The sequence below is a fragment of the Capra hircus genome, chromosome 9 (genome assembly GCF_001704415.2).
Source record: "Capra hircus breed San Clemente chromosome 9, ASM170441v1, whole genome shotgun sequence".
NCBI classification, from domain to species: Eukaryota; Metazoa; Chordata; class Mammalia; order Artiodactyla; family Bovidae; genus Capra; species Capra hircus.
Window position 1 is genome coordinate 58,061,937 of NC_030816.1, and position 19,298 is coordinate 58,081,234.

A 19,298-nucleotide genomic window follows, 5' to 3' on the forward strand; every position below is an offset into this window, starting at 1 on the left:
CAGGAGAGAATGCAGCCACTAAAAGCTGGGACAAGAATCTGCTATGTCACTAATACTCCGTGTCGAGGCATCTGGGCAATATAGGAGAATGTATGTCAATATGATGCTACCAGGCTCTGGATTTTTATGGTAAAGTAAGTTGGAGAAGACTCTTGAGAGTCCTTTGGACTGCAAGTAGATCCAACCAGTCCATCATAAAGGAGATCAGTCCTGAGTGTTCATTGGAAGGACTGATGCTGAGGCTGAAACTCCAATACTTTGGCCACCTCATGCGAAGAGTTGACTCATTGGAAAAGACCCTGATGCTAGGAGGGATTGGGGGCAGGAGGAGAAGGGGACAACAGAGGATGAGATGGCTGGATGGCATCACCGACTCGATGCACGTGAGTTTGGGTGAACTCCAGGAGTTGGTGATGGACAGGGAGGCCTGGCATGCTGCAATTCATGGGGTCGCAAAGAGTCGGACAGGACTGAGCAACTGAACTGAACTGAACTGAAGTCCGTCCTCAGACCCACTGCACAGAAGCACATATGGAATTCAAGACAATCTCTAAGATCCTTTCCATGACTCTGGGAAAAGTGGAAGCAGGACTATAGTATAAGTCTGCTTCAGGCAGCCCAGCCACAATCTAGGCTACAGAGAGATGGCAAACATTACTAAGGAGGTTTTTTTTTTTTAAGAGGTTAAAAAAGAGTATTTAGTTTTGCCCATTTAGGGGCTTGTAAGCCCAGGAAAAGCACCTGAGTAAGACTAAGGGTACATTTATTGACAGCCTGCTGCTGAAAGTAGAAACTGTTACAACCTCACCAGAGCCATGACAGGCTCAGAGAGGTGCACTAGGCCAAAAATAATCCCTGAGTCATGCTTCCGGGGCTTCCGGGGATGATCACTCTGGCCAATCAGAGGGATGATAACTGGCCAATCAGTAAATACCAGGAAACCCCTGCAGCCAATCAACCCTTGCCAACTCCCTGTCTTTGTTCTAAACTTATAAATACTGCTGTACATCTGGGCTCGGGGCTCTTGTTCTACTCCACTGTGTCGGATGTGACAGGAGCCCGGGCTTGCGCTAGCAATAAACCCCTTTATGCTTTTGCATTGCTGTGGATGTCTTATTCTCTCAGTTTTGGGGACTCGGACACTGGGCATAACAGAAACTGGGGTAAAAGGTAACAAACACAGAGAGTAGAAAAAAAAGCAGGTCTAGAAGAATGGGCCCCAGCTTTGGCTTGAAAGGTCAAGCAAACATTTTAGCTACACTAAAAGGAAAATAGGAAAAGTGTATAAAATACTTACCAATACTGTAGCCACATTGTTTGGAAAAGCCTTTGCAAGAATAGAAGACGACGCAGTTATTGCTGCCTCGAAACTTATTGCATCAGTTATTCTCAGTAGAAAACACATAGCAATAAACACTGCTCCTTCTGGAACTTGGTCCAAGAGACTAAAAAAGAATAAGACAATCCTCAAATGCCAAATTGATTTTATTTAACTGTACTCACTGAAAACAGTAACACTTCAATCATAGTTATTAAAATTAGTCACTATAGAATATGAATTCTTAAGAGTTTCTTTGTTATATTTTTAGTAGGAGGAATTTGAGTCATAATAACAGCCTCATTGCCCTTTTCTACTGACATATTTGATGTCTTAAATAATAATACTTAGTACGCCTTTAAAAAATGTAGAGTCAATCTAACAAGCAGCTATGCAGAAAGACTTAGATTTAGGTCTTCCCCAAGCGAAAAAAAAAAAAGCAAAATCAGGAACCTGAGAAAGACTTCTGATAACATTATCTTAACATCTACATTCTGATCTTCTTTAGCTGGTTGTTTAGACAAGAAACTCACTTTTTTGCTTAAGCCAAAAAAATTTGTGACTCAGAAAAGTGTGTTAAGTTTCTGTCACTCAAGTCACAGAAGTCCTAAAGAACAGATTCAGCAGCCAACTTAATGGTGATCCCCTAGAGGATTTTTTTCTTAAGATCAATGTGATTCATTTCATTCTCCATACCATCCAATGCCCTTCACCATTATTCATATGCCAGGCATTTGATAATCAATGGTAATGATTGATTTAAAGAAAACATTAACATTTTAAACTGAAGATAAATTAGGAAATCTGTTCAGGCTCTCAAACATATCAGAACATGACTTACCCAAAGAGAACTGTAACTGCTCCTGAGACAAACATTCCTGCTACAAACATAAATTTTGCTCCAATCTGTACAAGCTATAATAAATGTCAAAGAAAAGTGGTAAATTGATGACTGCTACAAGTCCATAGTGACATAAACAAGTCCACTGTAACAGGAAACAGAAGATTTGGGGAATATATATACAGTTAACAAAACGTAATTCTTTAGTGGAATGACAACATGCATTCTTACAAACATGGAAGAAGTTAATAATCAATCAACCATAAGAATGGAACTGTTAACTGAAGCACAGTTCATAACATAAGATGCTGGTTATTTCTGCATCAGTGGAAATTTTAGACTTGTAATTAGAATAACTCATTACACCATTTAAAAAAATTAATACTTACATATTTTCCAAATACCAAAGATGCCAGAAAGTCAAACAAAGCATAACATCCAAAGATCATACCAATCACTGTATTGCTGGCTCCTTTCTTTTCAGCCTTTAAAAAAAAAAAAAAACAGAAAAGAAAAAGTTTGAAAGATAAATTAGCAACAGTATGGGAAAAAATGGAGCTACTAGATCAGAGGATCATCCTCCTGTAACCTTTATCTGTAAAGCAATTTCAAAGATTATTATTTCAGAATAAACAGGCCAAGAAGGGAAAGGGAACGGTAGTAAAACTTAGTTCTCTGACATGAAAATAATTCACTCACTTAACTTTATGATCTTGAGAAAAAAGAGCTAAACTGGAGGTACCACACCTCTTGATTTTGAAAATGGATTACAAAGGTGTAGTAATTAAAACAGTACAATACTGGCCTAAAGACAGACATATGGATCAAAGGAACAGAACAGAGAGCTCAGAAATAAACCTAAACAAACATGGTCAATCCATCTTCCATGAGGGTGCCAAGAACACACAATGGGGAAGAGATACTCTCTTCAACAAACGATGTGGGAAAAACTGGACATCCACATGCTAAGGAATGAAACTGGATCCCTATCTTATAGCACTCACAAACTAAACTCAAAGCAAACTAGACTTACACATAAAATCTGAAACTTAAAACTTTTTGAAGAAAACGGTGGACGGGGGGCTTCTAAAAAATTATTTTTATTGGAGTATAGTTGATTTACAGTGTTGTGTTAGTTCACTGTACAGAAAAGTAAATCAGTTATACACATGTCTACTCTTACTTAGATTATTTTTCCATATAGGTCATGACATTGATCTTGGCAATGATTTCTTGTATTTGACACCAAAAACCTAAGCAAGAAGACAAATCAAACAAATGGAATTACACTAACCTAAAAATCTTCACAGCAAAGAAAACGATTAACAGAGTGAAAAGGCAATCCACAGAATAGGAGAAAGCAATTTGTAAACCATCTCCATAAAAGTAGCTAATATCCAAAATATGTAAGACTCTCCTACAATTCAATAATCTTTTAATAAAAAACCACCACAAAGAACATGCCGTAAAAATGAGAAAAGGATTTCAACAGACATTTCTCTAAAAAAGAGACATACAAACGGCCACCAGATATAAGAAAAGCTGCTCAAGATCAGTAATCATCAGGGAAATGCAAATTAAAATCATAATGAGATATCATCTCACACCAGTTAGGATAGAGAGAAATAATTGAAAGCAGAGAAGATAACAAGCGTTGGTGAGGAGGTGAAGAAATCAGAACCCTTATACACTGTTGGCAGGAATGCAGAATGGTGCAGCCTCTACGGAAAACAATATGGAGGATACCCAAAACATCAAAAACAGAACTACCATATAATCCAACAATCCCTCTTCTGTGTATATACCCAAAAGAATTGAGAGCAGCATCTCAGAGATATTTGCAATCCCATGCTCACTGTGGCACTAGCTAAGATAATACAGAAACAACTAAGAAATAGCTAAGATAATATAGAGATAACCCAAATGTCCGTCGACAGATGAATGGACAAAGAAAATGTGGTATATATATAACACAGAATATTATTCATCTCAAAAATAAGGAAATCTTGGCATCTGCAACAATATGGATGAATCTTGAAGAAATGACGCTAAACGAAGTAAGCCTTTATAGAGGAACAAACACTGCATGATTCCGCTTGTATCAAGTATGTCCAATAGCCAAATTCATAAAAGCAGAGCTTAGAATGGTGGTTGTCAGGGACTTTGGGAAGGGGGCAGTGGGGAATTATAGCTCTTTAGATATAAATTTTCTGTTAAACTCATGTTATGTTCTCACCACAAAAAGAAGAAAAAAAAAAGTCCACAAGAAAACCTAAGGGATTTTTTGGAGGTGCTAATAAGTTTAGTATTTTGATTGCAGTGATGACATCATAGATGGTGTGCATATTTCCAAACTCATGAATATACATATATTAAATAAGTGTAAATTTTTGTATAACAATGATACCTCAATGAAGTCTGCCCTCAACCAAAATAAGAATTGTTAGCTTTAGCAGGCCAAAATCAGAATTAGAGTATAAACAAAACAAAAAGCCTTGGTGGAGGAAATGTAAGCTCTGCATCTCCTGTAGAACTAAGCCAACAGTTGATCTTGAAATGCTTTCTTTTTGGTATCTTTGAGTTCATAGAAAATATACTTATTGGTCTCTGCCCCCAGTTCTTGGCACAGAACTCTGACTATCCTTGTAACTTCCTTAGTGATAAGAGCCCTAGGAGTAATAATGTTCTAATATTTGGTCTTTGACCCTGGTTCCTGACACCAAGCGCCTAGTTCCTTGGCATCTCCTGGGTAACTCTTGGTGATTCCTGCTTGGGGATTAGTCACCAGAAAGACCAAGCCATGATTAGAAGCTTAGAGCTTTTGGTTCCACACTCCATTCTCCAGAGAAGGGCTGGAAACTGATTAAGTTGCCTATGTGATTAAGTCCGCATAAAAATCCCTAAGGTGTGGGATTTGGGGACCTCTGGGCTCGGTAAACACATGGAGGATCTGGGAATGCGGCTCACCTGCACGGGACGTGGGGGCTGCCACATACCTCCCGTTCTGTATCTCTTCCATCTACATGCCCAGCTATATACTTTATCACATCCTTTTATAATAGTGTTAAGCAAGTGTTTCCCTGAGTTGTGGAAGCCATTCCAGCAAGTAACTGAATCCTAGCTGGAGAAGTGGGAGGGTCACTGTGTCTTGCCTAGTTTTACCTATAAGTTCAAAGGATTTGCTAACAGAAGAAACCATTCATTACACACAAATACATAATTTCTATTTTTATAGATTTGACTTAATTTCAACATGCAGTCATTAAAAAAAAAAGAAAGAAAGAAATAGAAACAAGAGAGAGAACTAATAGACAATACACCAACAACCTACATCCAGACTTGAACAGATCTGGCAAGTCTCTTGTTAATAGCAATCTGGAGTCACAACGAGAAAGGGTCCTGAGTGGTGTGTCCACCCCATGGGTGAGACTTCAAATTGTGGTTAGGGGGCTCCCACTTATAATCCCAGGCTTCAAACTGATATCATCATCAGTTTGCATGCAAAGCTGCAGCTCTGGTTTTGGGGTTCTTTTTTAACGTCTACACTGCCAGTTTGTTTCGCTTTGTGAATCATAGGGTTTCATTAGACCCCAGGGATTGGCCAGATCTTCAGAGGCTCAAGAATTCCAAGACCCACTCCTTTTCTTATCCAAGCACTAGCTGTGCTTGCAGGCAGGATCCGCGGTGTCCAGGCAGGTCAGAAGTAAGTCAGAGGCCCACTCTCCTGCTTCTGAAGCCTGAACAAGGTTTCCTCCATTTTAATTTCCCTAACACATGGGAGGGCTTCCCAAGTGGTGCTAATGGTAAAGAACCCGCCTGCTAATGCAGGAGACAAGAGGCACAGGTTCAATCCCTGGGTAGGGAAGATCCCCTGGAGGAGCACACGGCAACCCACTCCAGTATTCTTGCCTGGAGAATCCCATGGACAGAGGAGCCTGGCGGGCTACAGTTTATAGGGTCACAAAGAGTTGGACATGACTGAAGAAGCTTCACACACACACACACACACACACACACACACACACACACACACACACACAACACAAGAGAACCTGTAACTTGTGGCCAAGTTGGACAGAAGTTGGGGGTAACATGGAGACCTGCTACTTGCAATTGGCATCTGAAGCGGAGGGCAGTCTTGTGGGACTGAGCTCTTAACTTGTGGGGTCTGGGCTAATACAGACCAGTGTCAGAACTGAATTGAATGGTAGGACATCCAACTGGTGTCACAGAGAACTGCTTGGTGTGGGGAAAGGACCTACACATCTGGTGTCAAATGTGTTGTGAGTGTGGTAGCAGTGTGAGCATAAAGGTGAAACCCAAGGGAGGAAGCTTTTCCAACTCAATATCACATTTAGTTACAGGATCAAATGCCACTAAAAAACCCCCCCAAAAATCCCAAACAACCACTTTACTTTGCTGGTTAAAAAAATCTAACAGAAAGTTCCTTAAGCTAGTACATGAGTCATCCCAAGGACCGTTCAGACCATTCAGTTCTCTGTTTCTGATACCAACTACCTAACAGTTTGCAGAAGATAAATTTTCCTTTCCTGACATCAATGACACAGATGAAAGAAGCTCCCTCTCCTCCCAACATGCTGCTGAAACATCTGGAGTAATTTATCGCCCATCAATGGTTCCTATGATTGTTTATAGACTACCCTATCGTGGCTCCTAAATTTGCTACAGGTGGTGGTGGTGCTGGTGCTTTAATCAGTAAGTCGTGTCTGACTCTTATGACCCCATGGACTGTAGCCTGCCAGGCTCCTCTATCTATGGGATTCTCCAGGCAAGAATACTGAAGTGGGTTGCCATTATATTCTCCAATTGCTATAGAGGATACAGTGCTTATTCTAAAACTACTTCTTTTGAACTTCAAATGCTACTATTAGTTGTGTTGTACAACTGAATAGACAGAGGTTTGAAAACCTTTCTAAAACCTTGGAATTATGGTGGATCCTTAGATCAGGTTCTAGGTATAACCATTTAAGGGGTTAAAATATGAGTTTAATTTTTTAAGATAAGACTGGCAACTTGGCAAACCATGAAGCACTAAGTCTGAAACACACATCTGTCCTCTCGGGCAGTCAGTGGTCATTTATCCAGCACCTTCTATGCATCACACAGGAGCCAGCAGTGAATATAGTTAGAAGATGTGACTTAGATTCATTCTTTCCCAGAGCTTCAGCTCTTCCACAAATCACTCTACTCCGAATACAGAAATGTGTGTGTACACACATACTCCCTTTAAAATCTGTCATCCACAACAGTCTTAATTCTATTTATTTATCTTTTCACTCTAACTACAATTTTAAGATAAAAAATAAGTTTATCACTTCCTATAGGAAGTTATGATAATCATTCAATCTTTGTCTTTAAAAAAATATATTCTTACATTGTGTTTCTAAATAAATCCTACATTTCGCAAAGCATCATATCGCAGGAATCCAGATGGGTGAACTCTATCTTTTTCTACTTTGGGCCCTATCACATGGCTTGTGAAACTTCCAGACCAGGGATTGAACCTGTACCCCCCGCAGTGGAAGCACAGTCTTAACTCTTAGACCACCAGGGAAGTCCAGGTGAACTCTACTTTTCCTTGCTAAACTACACGGAGGAAAGCCCCTCTCACCCTGGGAAGCACGTCCTACCCTTGAAGTGCAGTCCCTCAGTGCCTGGTTGTGGGAGAGAGTGGAGAAGTTGAACCTAAAGCATTCTCGAAACTGCTTGGGTGTGATTTCGGCCTATAATTTGATGAGACTCAGGATTAACCATTTCCATCACTAATCATCATACGAGATAACGGTATAGAGAAAAGAGAGCTCTCACTATGAAAAATGTCTTCACTGGCATCCTAGCCAAAGGTTATGCTGTATGTAGACAGGAACATGGATTCCATGTTTCTACCACATCAAGCGTCACAGGGTGCCAGGGGGCTCACTGTATCCCTCAAACTTCTTATGCTGATGTCCTAACTCTCAGTACTTCAGCTGTTGTTGTTGTTGAGTCATTAAGTCATGCCTGACTTTTTGTGACCTCATGGACTGCAACATGCCAGGCTTCCCTGTCCTTCACTATTTTTTGGAGTTTGCTCAAACTCATGTCCATTGAGACAGTGATGCCATCCAACCATCTCATCCTCTGTCACCCTCTTCTCTTCCTGCCTTCAATCTTTCCCAGCATCAAGGTCTTTTCCGATGAGTCAGTTCTTTGCATCAGGTGGCCAAAGTATTGGAGCTTCAGCTTCAGCATCAGTTCTTCCAATGAATATTCAGGATTGATCTCCTTTAGGATTGACTGGTTTGATCTCCTCACTGTCCAAGGGATTCTCAAGAGTCTTCTCCAGCACCACAGTTCAAAAGCGTCAATTCTTTGGCACTCAGCCTTCTTTATGGTCTAAATTTCACATCTGCACATGACTACTGGAAAAGCCATAGCTTTGACTATATGGACCTTGGTTGGCAAAGTGGTATCTCTGCTTTAAATACACTGTCTAGGTTTCTCACAGCAACTTAGAAGGTGACCTTATTTGGAGAGAAAGTCTTTGCGGGAGTAACCAGTTGAAAGAGGTCACGAAGGATGGAGTCTAACCCAGTATTACTTGTATCTTTGTGAAAAGGGGAAGTATCTTCAGAGAGACACATGTAGAGGGAAGATGATGTGAGAAGACACAGGGAGAAGTTGCCCACCTACAAGCCAAAGAGAGAAGCCTGGGACAGATCCTCTCCTCATAGCCCTCAGAAGGAACTGACCCTACCAATGACAATGATTTTGGACTTCAGAGCCGTGAGACAATACATTTCCGTTGTCCCCAGTCTGTGGTACTTTGTTATAGCAGCCCTAATCACATAGAATAGGTAACTCAAAGGGAAGGTGTTATCAAAGGGGTCAATTAAGATGTGGAAACAAGAACTTCCCCGGTGGTCCAGTGGTTAAGACTCCATGTTCCCAATGCAAGAGGCACAGGTTCGATCCCTGGTCAGGGAACTAAGATCCCAAAAGCCGAGATGTGGCCAGAAAAAAAGATGTAGAAAGAACATTCATAGGTCAAGATATATCCATGTCGTTTGCTTAATAGATCTGAAAGTTACTTAGTTCTCAAGTCTGGCTGAAAATATATAGTAGTTACAGCAACTAACATTTATTGGCCCCTCATTATGAGCCATGCTGATCTATATGGTTTCAAACAAGTAAGGGATGTACTTTTAGCTGGCCCCATTTTACAGATGAGGACACAGACTTGCAAAAGTTACTTGTGTCCTGGTCATAGCAGGCCTACCAGTTTCCATCTTGCACAGGTTCCCGCATTCTCTGTGAAAGCGGGATGGGGACTTAGCACGTTCTAGAATCACACACCACAGCAGCAACTGAATACTGCTTTTGACATGCGGATCCTGCTGCATGTTAGGATGGCAAGAACGGTTGTCAAAAACAATAGTTTATTCATTATCCTCTGCCAAAGGAGGAGGGCGCCAGAAAAAGGATGAGTAGAAACATTAATTCTATACCACAAGTTAAGAAGAAGAACCTTGTTTTTCCTTGACCTAATTAGCTCGTTAACAAGAAGCATGATGGGGCCTCCCCAGTGGCTCAGTGGTAAAGAAACGGTCTGCCAATGCAGGAGATGAGGGTCCAATCCCCGGGTCAGGAGGATTCCCTGGAGGAGGAAATGGCAACCCACTCCAGTATTCTTGCTTGGGAAATCCCATGGACAGAGGAGCCTGGCAAGCTACAATCCATGGGATTGCACTGAGTCGGGCACAACTTAGCAACTAAACACAAACAAAACAGTAATGAATAACAGAATACATAGGGGGAAGAGCAAGTTTTGCCAGTGTGTTTGTCAACTCTAATGCTTTTATTAAAAATGAAAAAGAAGAGCTCACTCTTCATGTCTATGCCTTTTAAAGTTAGAATGCTCTCTCTCCTGCCTCTTGCAAGCAAAAAACTAAATCAAACGCTTAAGGAAAAAGAAAGAAAGCACACACCCACAGCCTGCTTTTCCTGTCTGTATTTCACTGCTGCTAAGTTGTCTCAGTCATGTCTGGTCCGACTCTGTGTGACCCCATAGATGGCAGCCCACCAGGCTCCCCCGTCCCTGGGATTCTCCAGGCAAGAACACTGGAGTGGGTTGCCAATTCCTTCTCCAATGCATGAAAGTGAAAAGTGAAAGTGAAATCGCTCAGTTGTGTCCGACTCCTAGCAACCCCATGGACTGCAGCCTACCAGACTCCTCTGTCCATGGGATTTTCCAGACAAGAGTACTGGAGTGGGTTGCCAATGCCTTCTCCACTGTATTTCACTAAGAAAAATCTTAACTGGTTACTCTCACAGAGTTCCAGCTGAATCGGACATGTCCTTCTATCTAGCTGGCCACTACTCCTGTTCTTCTCTGTCTTAATTCCACAGCTTCCATTCCTCATTTTCTTTTCCCCAAATCCATATCTGTCCAGTCTAATCTGTCTTGCCCAAATATCTCTGATGACTTCTCACTGACATCTTTGATCTGCATAGAAGGACCCTTGCTTGCATTTGAGCACCAACCTGCCTTTTCAGATCCTCAGTTCCCATGGACCTTACTGCACCCAGACACAAGCCCCACCATTGTCCATGGTTCCCTAAGAACATGCTATTTACCTTGCTAATTTCATGACTGTCTCCTGTGAGTTTCTAGCCTAGAGGACACTTGCCTCTCTTGTTCACCTTGGGAACTAACATTTCTTAAGACTCACCTTGGGCTTACCCTGCCAAGTCCTTTTCAGTATTACTCCTTCTCTCCTTCCCTCCCACATCTGCCAGCCTCACTCATCGCAAAATTAACCAGTCCCTTCCCTAGAGTCTCCTTAAACCTTGGACATCCTCTTCAAGGAGATTCAAATACTCTGAAACTTTCTTTTCATACTTTTTCCCTCCCAGTGGACAGATGAGAGAGGGACATTTTCCTAATTTTTTTCTAGCCCTAATACATCCAATACCTAGCACACTCTAGGGTGGGAAATGGTTAAACATCCCACTCCCATTTAGTAAACAGAACTGAACTGGGCCAGTCACTTAACTTTGGGATCTGTTTCATCATTTGCAATAGGATGGGATTCTGACTATTCTGCCTTTCTTACAGAGTTGCTCCAGAAACCAAATGGGATAAACATGTTGGGAAGTACACTGAAAACTAAAAAGAACTTAATGGGCACAGGGTTGTACTACTGTTCTTTTAGCAGAGAAGCCATGTTTATCGTCTTTTGTAGCACACAGAAGGAAGGACCACATGTTATCAAAGAAGTCAGAGAACTGGGAAGGACCCCTGCATCATGAGCTGAGGCTTTCAAAGAGGGCATGAAGCAGAACACACAGGCATATTGTGTACACCCAGCCAAGACAGTGTCATTTCCTCCATCCTACACCTCACCAACCTCCAGATTCCAGGTGGATTCTCCAGGGGTTATTTCTTTGTGTCTGTGCCATTATCCATAGACCCGAACATCACATAAAATGCTATAATTAGAAGGACCTATGGACCTAACAGAAGCAGAAGATATTAAGAAGAGGTGGCAAGAATACACAGAAGAACTGTACAAAAAAGATCTTCATGACCCAGATAATCATGATGATGTGGTCACTAATCTAGAGCCAGACATCTTGGAATGTGAAGTCAAGTGGGCCTTAGAAAGCATCACTATGAACAAAGCTAGTGGAGGTGATGGAATTCCAGTTGAGCTATTTCAAATCCTGAAAGATGATGCTGTGAAAGTGCTGCACTCAATATGCCAGTAAATTTGGAAAACTCAGCAGTGGCCACAGGACTGGAAAAGGTCAGTTTTCATTCCAATCCCAAAGAAAGGCAATGCCAAAGAATGCTCAAACTACTGCACAATTGCACTCATCTCACATGCTAGTAAAGTAATGCTCAAAATTCTCCAAGCCAGGCTTCAGCAATATGTGAACCGTGAACTTCGTGATGTTCAAGCTGGTTTTAGAAAAGGCAGAGGAACCAGAGATCAAATTGCCAATATCCGCTGGATCATCGAAAAAGCAAGAGAGTTCCAGAAAAACATCTATTTCTGCTTTATTGACTATGCCAAAGCCTTTGACTGTGTGGATCACAACAAACTGTGGAAAATTCTGAAAGAGATGGGAATACCAGACTACCTGACCTGCCTCTTGAGAAATCTGTATGCAGGTCAGGAAGTAACAGTTAGAACTGGACATGGAACAACAGACTGGTTCCAAATAGGAAAAGGAGTACGTCAAGGCTGTATATTGTTACCCTGCTTATTTAACTTCTATGCAGAGTACATCATGAGAAACGCTGGACTGGAAGAAACACAAGCTGGAATCAAGATTGCCAGGAGAAATATCAATAACCTCAGATATGCAGGTGACACCACCCTTATGGCAGAAAGTGAAGAGGAGCTAAAAAGCCTCTTGATGAAAGTGAAAGAGGAGAGTGAAAAACTTGGCTTAAAGCTCAACATTCAGAAAACGAAGATCATGGCATCCAGTCCCATCACTTCATGGGAAATAGATGGGGAAACACTGGAAACAGTGTCAGACTTTATTTCTGGGGGCTCCAAAATCAGTGCAGCTGGTGACTGCAGCCATGAAATTAAAAGACACTTACTCTTTGGAAGAAAAGTTATGACCAACCTAGATAGTATATTCAACAGCAGAGACATTACTTTGCCAACTAAGGTCCGTCTAGTCAAGGCTATGGTTTTTCCTGTGGTCATGTTTGGATGTGAGAGTTGGACTGTGAAGAAGGCTGAGCGCCAAAGAATTAATGCATTTGAACTGTGGTGTTGGAGAAGACTCTTGAGAGTCCCTTGGACTTCAAGGAGATCCAACCAGTCCATTCTGAAGGAGATCAACCCTGGGATTTCTTTGGAAGGAATGATGCTAAAGCTGAAGCTCCAGTACTTTGGCCACCTCATGCGAAGAGTTGACTCATTGGAAAAGACTCTGATGTGGGAGGGATTGGGGGCAGGAAGAGAAGGGGACAACCGAGGATGAGATGGCTGGATGGCATCACGGACTCGATGGACATGAGTCTGAGTGAACTCTGGGAGATGGTGATGGACAGGGAGGCCTGGCATGCTGCGATTCATGGGGTTGCAAAGAGTCGGACACGACTGAGCAACTGAACTGAACTGAATCAATATTAATCAGAATTCCTCCTTGGCAAAAATATTGCAACTAGATTCCATACAAAATTTCATAGGAAATTCAACTCAGAAAAGGGAGTGGACCATGTCTACCTAATTCCAAAATATTCATAAACCCAAAATCCAGGGAACTTTAACTGTCTTAATATAGATCTTTCGCAATAACATTGAAATCTCAGTTATTCAGTGCACTTCCTTTTTTTTTTTTATCGGTTGCAGAAGCCAAACAGATGAATCAGACTTCATGGTAAGCAAAGCAATCTCCAGAAGGTCAATTATATTTAGGTGAATTACTTCTCAAGATGATGTTATGACTATTTTTTTTTCCTTCTGGTAGCAAATATTCTATAAGAATTCTTCTGTTGGCTTAAGTTCTATACATTATCTTTGCTGTATGCAGGTTTTCACATTCTCCATACTGTCAAGTGAAATTTGTCAACCGCTTTTTAAAAACATCAATAGTTCATATGAATATCAAAATGTCTTACCTCCTTGGGGAAAAAGGGTCCAAGGATAGAATAGCACATCATGGAACCTAAGTTAATGGAAGCTGCTGATATCAGTACAAAAATCTGTTCTCTTGAAAGCCGCCTGGATGTCTCCATTGCACCTCCTGGAGGGCCATCACCTTGAAAGCAAATAGGCTGCAATTAAAGACATGTAACTGGGGCTACTGACCAAAGCACAGAAATTTCTGTGTACAGACAATGTACTCTGAAGGTAATATCTGCTGAGCTAAAGGCTATTTTGAATATATCATATTTGGTCTAATGTAACACAATCCTTGTCTATCACTGCAATTTTCAAAACATACCACTTTCATTTACATTACTGTTCCCTATTAGAATTTTAGTGCAGAATTTATCAAACCATCTGCTTTGTTTTGCCTTCACCTTAAGGCTTGTTTCACCTTTAATAGATTCTTTCAAGAATGATGAGGCCACAGGATGCTCTCCAAATGGTACTGTCCTCTGAAGTAATGTAGTTTCTCAGGTTGAAAAGTGAAAGTGTTACTCACCCAGTTGTGTCCAATTCTTTGGAACCCCTTGGATTGTAGCCTGCCAGGTTCTTCTGTCCACAGAATTCTCCAGGCAAGAATCCTGGAGAGGATAGCCATTCTCTTCTCCAAGGGGATCTTCCCGACCCAGGGATCAAACCCGGGTCTACTTCATTGCAGGTGGGTCCTTTACTGTCAGAGCCGCTAGGGAAGTCCACTTTCACAGGTTACTAGCTTCGTGTGCTACATGGACTCAATCATGTTTTAACCACTTCCTGTTAGTGGTTTATTAAGGTGGCTCAGTGGCAAAGAAGCTGCCTGCCAAGCAGGAGATGTGGTTCGATCCCTGGCTCAGGAAGATCACCTGGAGAAGGAAATGGCAACCACTCCAGTATTCCTGCCTGGAGAATCCCATGGACAGAGGAGCCTGGCCAGCTATAGTCCATGGAATCTGAAACAGTCAGACATGACTTACTGACTGAACAGCAGAAAGACTATTGAAGTCAAGGGAAGTGTAAGTAGGAAAAAACAAACTAAATCATTCAGCTGGAGAAGTAATACTTAGTGGCAGCTCCTGGAAAAACAAGTGTCATAAATCTATAAATCAGTAGTGTTTTACAGTAATTCCTGGTCTTCCGCATCAATTAATTTAATATTTATTCCCAGAGCTAAATTACCATTTCATTTAAAGACATCAGGTCAATTACTCAGTTTCAAACACCCGTAAATCTATTTGCAATTTTTACATTATAACTGGTTTTGAGAGAAAAGAAGTTTAAGAAAATATATTTTGTATTTTCTGTATTTTCAGAGGTTGCCATTGTTGTCTAGAAAAAGAAATCCGTGAAACAGAAGTCTTAAGAAGTTTAGAAAATTTTGGTAGTGGACCAGGAAAGGAACTGAAAGAGTTAAAGGGGTTAGGGGGATAACAGTGGGGCTGGAAATGTCACCATTTGCGTTTTCCTAGGTGACAGAGTCAGACAGGACTGAGCTAATGAACTGAACTGAACTGAACTGAAAGGGCATACTTATTTGAATGCGTTCTTAAACACACACACTACGTAAAAACAGAGCCACAGAAAGTCATCAGAGACCACATCCTGTCACGCCAAACTTTAACCCTTTCCAGGGAGAAAAAAATACCCACATGCCAGGACCCTGCCTTTTCCAATCTCTCTAAAACAAACCAAGCTAAAGGCAATTCAATCTCTGTTAAAGACACAGAACCCAAGCCACAGAGGGGCAACTGGCCCCCGGCTCTCCGTCACCTCCTGGGGGGCGTGGGCCTTCGGAGTCTCCCGGTGAGTCCATATGCGGTGCGCGGTCTCCGGCGCCTGGGCTCCCGGGTCCAAGCCCCCGGGACTCGACCTCGAACGAGCAGAAGCGCAGACGGCCACCGCTCAGCGCGGCCTAGACATCCCGGATTGCCTAAGGACAGCGCGGCTCGGAATTCCACGCAGATCTGGACAACGGAGACCAGCTCCCGGGGGCGGGGCGGGGCGGGGCGGGGAGGGGCGGGGGCGGAGCAATGACTTCTTTTTTTTTTTTTTTAAGGCTCAGCCTGTTATCCAACAGCCAGGACCTGTCCTATCCACAAACACTCAGGTCTTGTCCATTTTCTTTCTATGTGGGAAAGAAAAAAAAGAGTCTGTATTTCATATAACTGAACCCCATATCTTAAAATGAGTAAAATTTAGGAATACCAAGAGTAAGAAAGGAAGCTTATGTAGACACAGAAAAGATAGTAGTACATAAAATTGAAAACTGGCTTCCCTGGCGGTTCAGTGATAAAGAATGCAACTGCAATGCAGGAGACGTGTGATCCATCCCTGGGTGGGGAAGGTCCCCTGGAGAAGGAAATGGCAACCTACTCCAGTATTCTTGCCTGAGAAAGCCCATGCACAGAAGAGCCTGGCGGGCTACAGTCCGTGGTCGCAAAGAGTCGGACACGACTGTGAAACTTAAAAATGCAAATGTGAATTAGAAAATTAGGTTTATAACGACTCTTTTTTTTTTAAAGTAAAATCAAGTTTATTTAGAGAGATGCATATTCCGTAGGCAGAATGCAGCCCATCTCAGAAGCGGAGAGTAGCCAGAACATTTTATTGAGTGAGTTATTCTTTAGAATGGGTGAATGGCGTAGTGTTTGTAACCACTAAAGCCAGACATTAGTAACCTGGAAATTAATTAACTGATGTGAAGTACTCTGAGTTAAAAAAAATGCAAGAATTATAATGAATGTTGAAGACACATGGTGGAATTGCTGGGAAAACCACTTCTGGAAGGAGAGGCTTGAAGTTCAGTTCAGGCACTTGTTCTCAGCGGGACATACCCTCCTTCTGCATTCTTGGGATTCAAATAAGGAGGAAGGAAATTGAAAATATTTTTAAAATTTTTTTCTAGAAACTTCCAAAAAGCAAAATTTGAATTTGCCAAGCAGGAGCAATTATTTGTAAATTATTTAAATTTCATTTATAACACATTGCATTGGGTATTATAAATCACCTAGAAATGATTTAAAGCACATAGAAGGATGTGCTATAGGATATATGCAAAGGCTATACCATTTTACATAGGGGACTTCAGCATCTGTGTTGGGGTGTTGGGGGTCCCGGAACAGATATCCCTGGATATCCAGGGATGTCTATACTAGCTGATTGTGACTCTGTGTCACAGGTCAGATTCTCCATCTGTGTGACTGGGATTGTAATGCCTGTCATGGAGAGTGGTTGTGAGCACTGGTGATAAAGTATGTGGAGGGCTTGGCTCTGGAAAGTGAAGGCTGCTATGTTATTCTCACCCTGACAGTTTTCTGGCACAAAAAAATAGAGGCTTCACTTATCTTCAGCTGATTTACTATTTCAGTTCAGTTCAGTTGCTCAGTTGTGTCCGACTCTTTGCGACCCCATGAATTGCAGCATGCCAGGCATCCCTGTCCATCACCATCTCCCGGAGTTCACTCAAACTCACATCCATCGAGTTGATGATGCCATCCAGCCATCTCATCCTCGGTCGTCCCCTTCTCTTCCTGCCCCCAATCCCTCCCAGCATCAAAGTCTTTTCCAGTGAATCAACTCTTCACATGAGGTGGCCAAAGTACTGGAGTTTCAGCTTTAGCATCATTCCTTCCAAAGAAATCCCAGGGTTGATCTCCTTCAGAATGGACTGGTTGGATCTCCTTGCAGTCCAAGGGACTCTTAAGAGTCTTCTCCAACACCACAGTTCAAAAGCATCCATTCTTCGGCCCTCAGCTTTCTTCACAGTCCAACTCTCACATCCATACGTGACCACTGGAAAAACCATAGCCTTGACTAGACAGACCTTTGTTGGCAAAGTAATGTCTCTCCTTTTGAATATGCTGTCTAGGTTGGTCATAACTTTTCTTCCAAGGAGTAAGTGTCTTTTAATTTCATGGCTGCAGTCATCATCTGCAGTAATTTTGGACAGAATGTGGTCCACTGGAGAAGGGAATGACAAACCACTTCAGTATTCTTGCCTTGAGAACCCCATGAACAGTATGAAAAGGCAAAATGATAGGATACTGAAAGAGGAACTCCCCAGGTAAGTAGGTGCCCAATATGCTACCGGAAATCAGTGGAGAAATAACTCCAGAAAGAATGAAGGGATAGAGCCAAAGCAAAAACAATACCCAGTTGTGGATGTGACTGGTGATAGAAACAAGGTCAGGTGCCATAAAAAGCAATATTGCATAGGAACCTGGAATGTCAGGTCCATGAATCAAGGCAAATTGGAAGTAGTCAAACAGGAGATGGCAAGAATGAACATCAACATTCTAGGAATCAGCGAACTAAAATGGACTGGAATGGGTGAATTTAACTCAGATGACCATTATATCTACTACTGTGGGCAGGAATCCCTTAGAAGAAATGGAGTAGCCATCATGGTCAACAAAAGAGTCTGAAATACAGTACTTGGATGCAGTCTCAAAAATGGCAGAAGGATCTCTGTTCATTTCCAAGGCAAACCATTCAGTATCACAGTAATCCAAGTCTATGCCCCAAACAGTAACGCTGAAGAAGCTGAAGTTGAATGGTTCTATGAAGACCTACAAGACATTTTAGAACTAACACCCAAAAAAGATGTCCTTTTCATTATAGGGGACTGGAATGCAAAAGTAGGATTTACTGTTTGGGAAGGGTTAAAGTTTAAGAAATGGAAAATTCTTAATTTGGGGCCAAGGTAAAATACAATAACTTAGAACTATTGAGTTACTATCCTGTGCCAGGCATTGTGAATTCAAAAATAAGTTAGCCCCGTCCAGTCTCTGCCCTTAGGTAACATATATACTCCCTTCTAGCAGATAAAACAGACACTGATTAACAATTTATTATAATGCAATGCGTTCTGTAAGAGAAACATATTGGAAGAACTGTTTACTTGTATTACAGTGTGTCTCGAAGATTACCCAAATATTTCTGGGAAAGCAAGTAGGTAAGAAGAGCCTGTAGAGACACTAAATAGGATTAGCTCTAGCAAAGTTTTCTTAAAGTGGACTCCAGAATCTTTTTGATCTAACCCCTGCCAGTTTCTCCAATCTTGTTTTACTCTACATTCTTGCTCCAATCTAACATCAAATCATAGAAGAGAATTTTTTTGAATTACTTATTTGATGACTGCATTCTCTCTCTCTCTTTTGCTTTTTGTTGTTGTTGTTGTTCTTGCTTTCCAGATTGTTCTTTATGCAGCTATTGGGTTGCTAGACTGGTCCTCTTACTTATTACTCTACTTTTCATCTCTTTCTCTTTTTGCTCTATCTTATAAGAATTTTCCTTAACTTCATCTTCCAATCAATCCTTCAACTGAATTTTTGTTGTCATCTCTTTCTCTGTATCCCTAGTCCCATTCTCTCCCCATCAACAATCCTTCTTGCATGTTTAATACAAAATTTGTTTGTATATATTTTCATAAAATGTATATTCTTGTTTTGCAACTATTTTTAATTTACATAAAGATTTTGTGGTA

At 41.5% G+C, this 19,298-nt stretch overlaps 1 protein-coding gene across 1 annotated transcript in view; it reads right to left on the reverse strand.

Moving 5' to 3' along the window:
• The window catches only part of SLC18B1 (solute carrier family 18 member B1), a 35,028-nt gene extending 19,233 nt beyond the window's left edge, over positions 1-15,795 (reverse strand). Inside the window, exons 1-5 of the mRNA XM_005684772.3 lie at positions 15,584-15,795; positions 13,807-13,946; positions 2,549-2,644; positions 2,160-2,233; positions 1,298-1,445 (exon numbers count right to left, since the gene is read on the reverse strand). Coding sequence (XP_005684829.2) covers positions 1,298-1,445; positions 2,160-2,233; positions 2,549-2,644; positions 13,807-13,946; positions 15,584-15,626 — 501 coding nt within the window. The 5' untranslated portion in view covers positions 15,627-15,795. The remainder of the gene's footprint in view (positions 1-1,297; positions 1,446-2,159; positions 2,234-2,548; positions 2,645-13,806; positions 13,947-15,583) is intronic.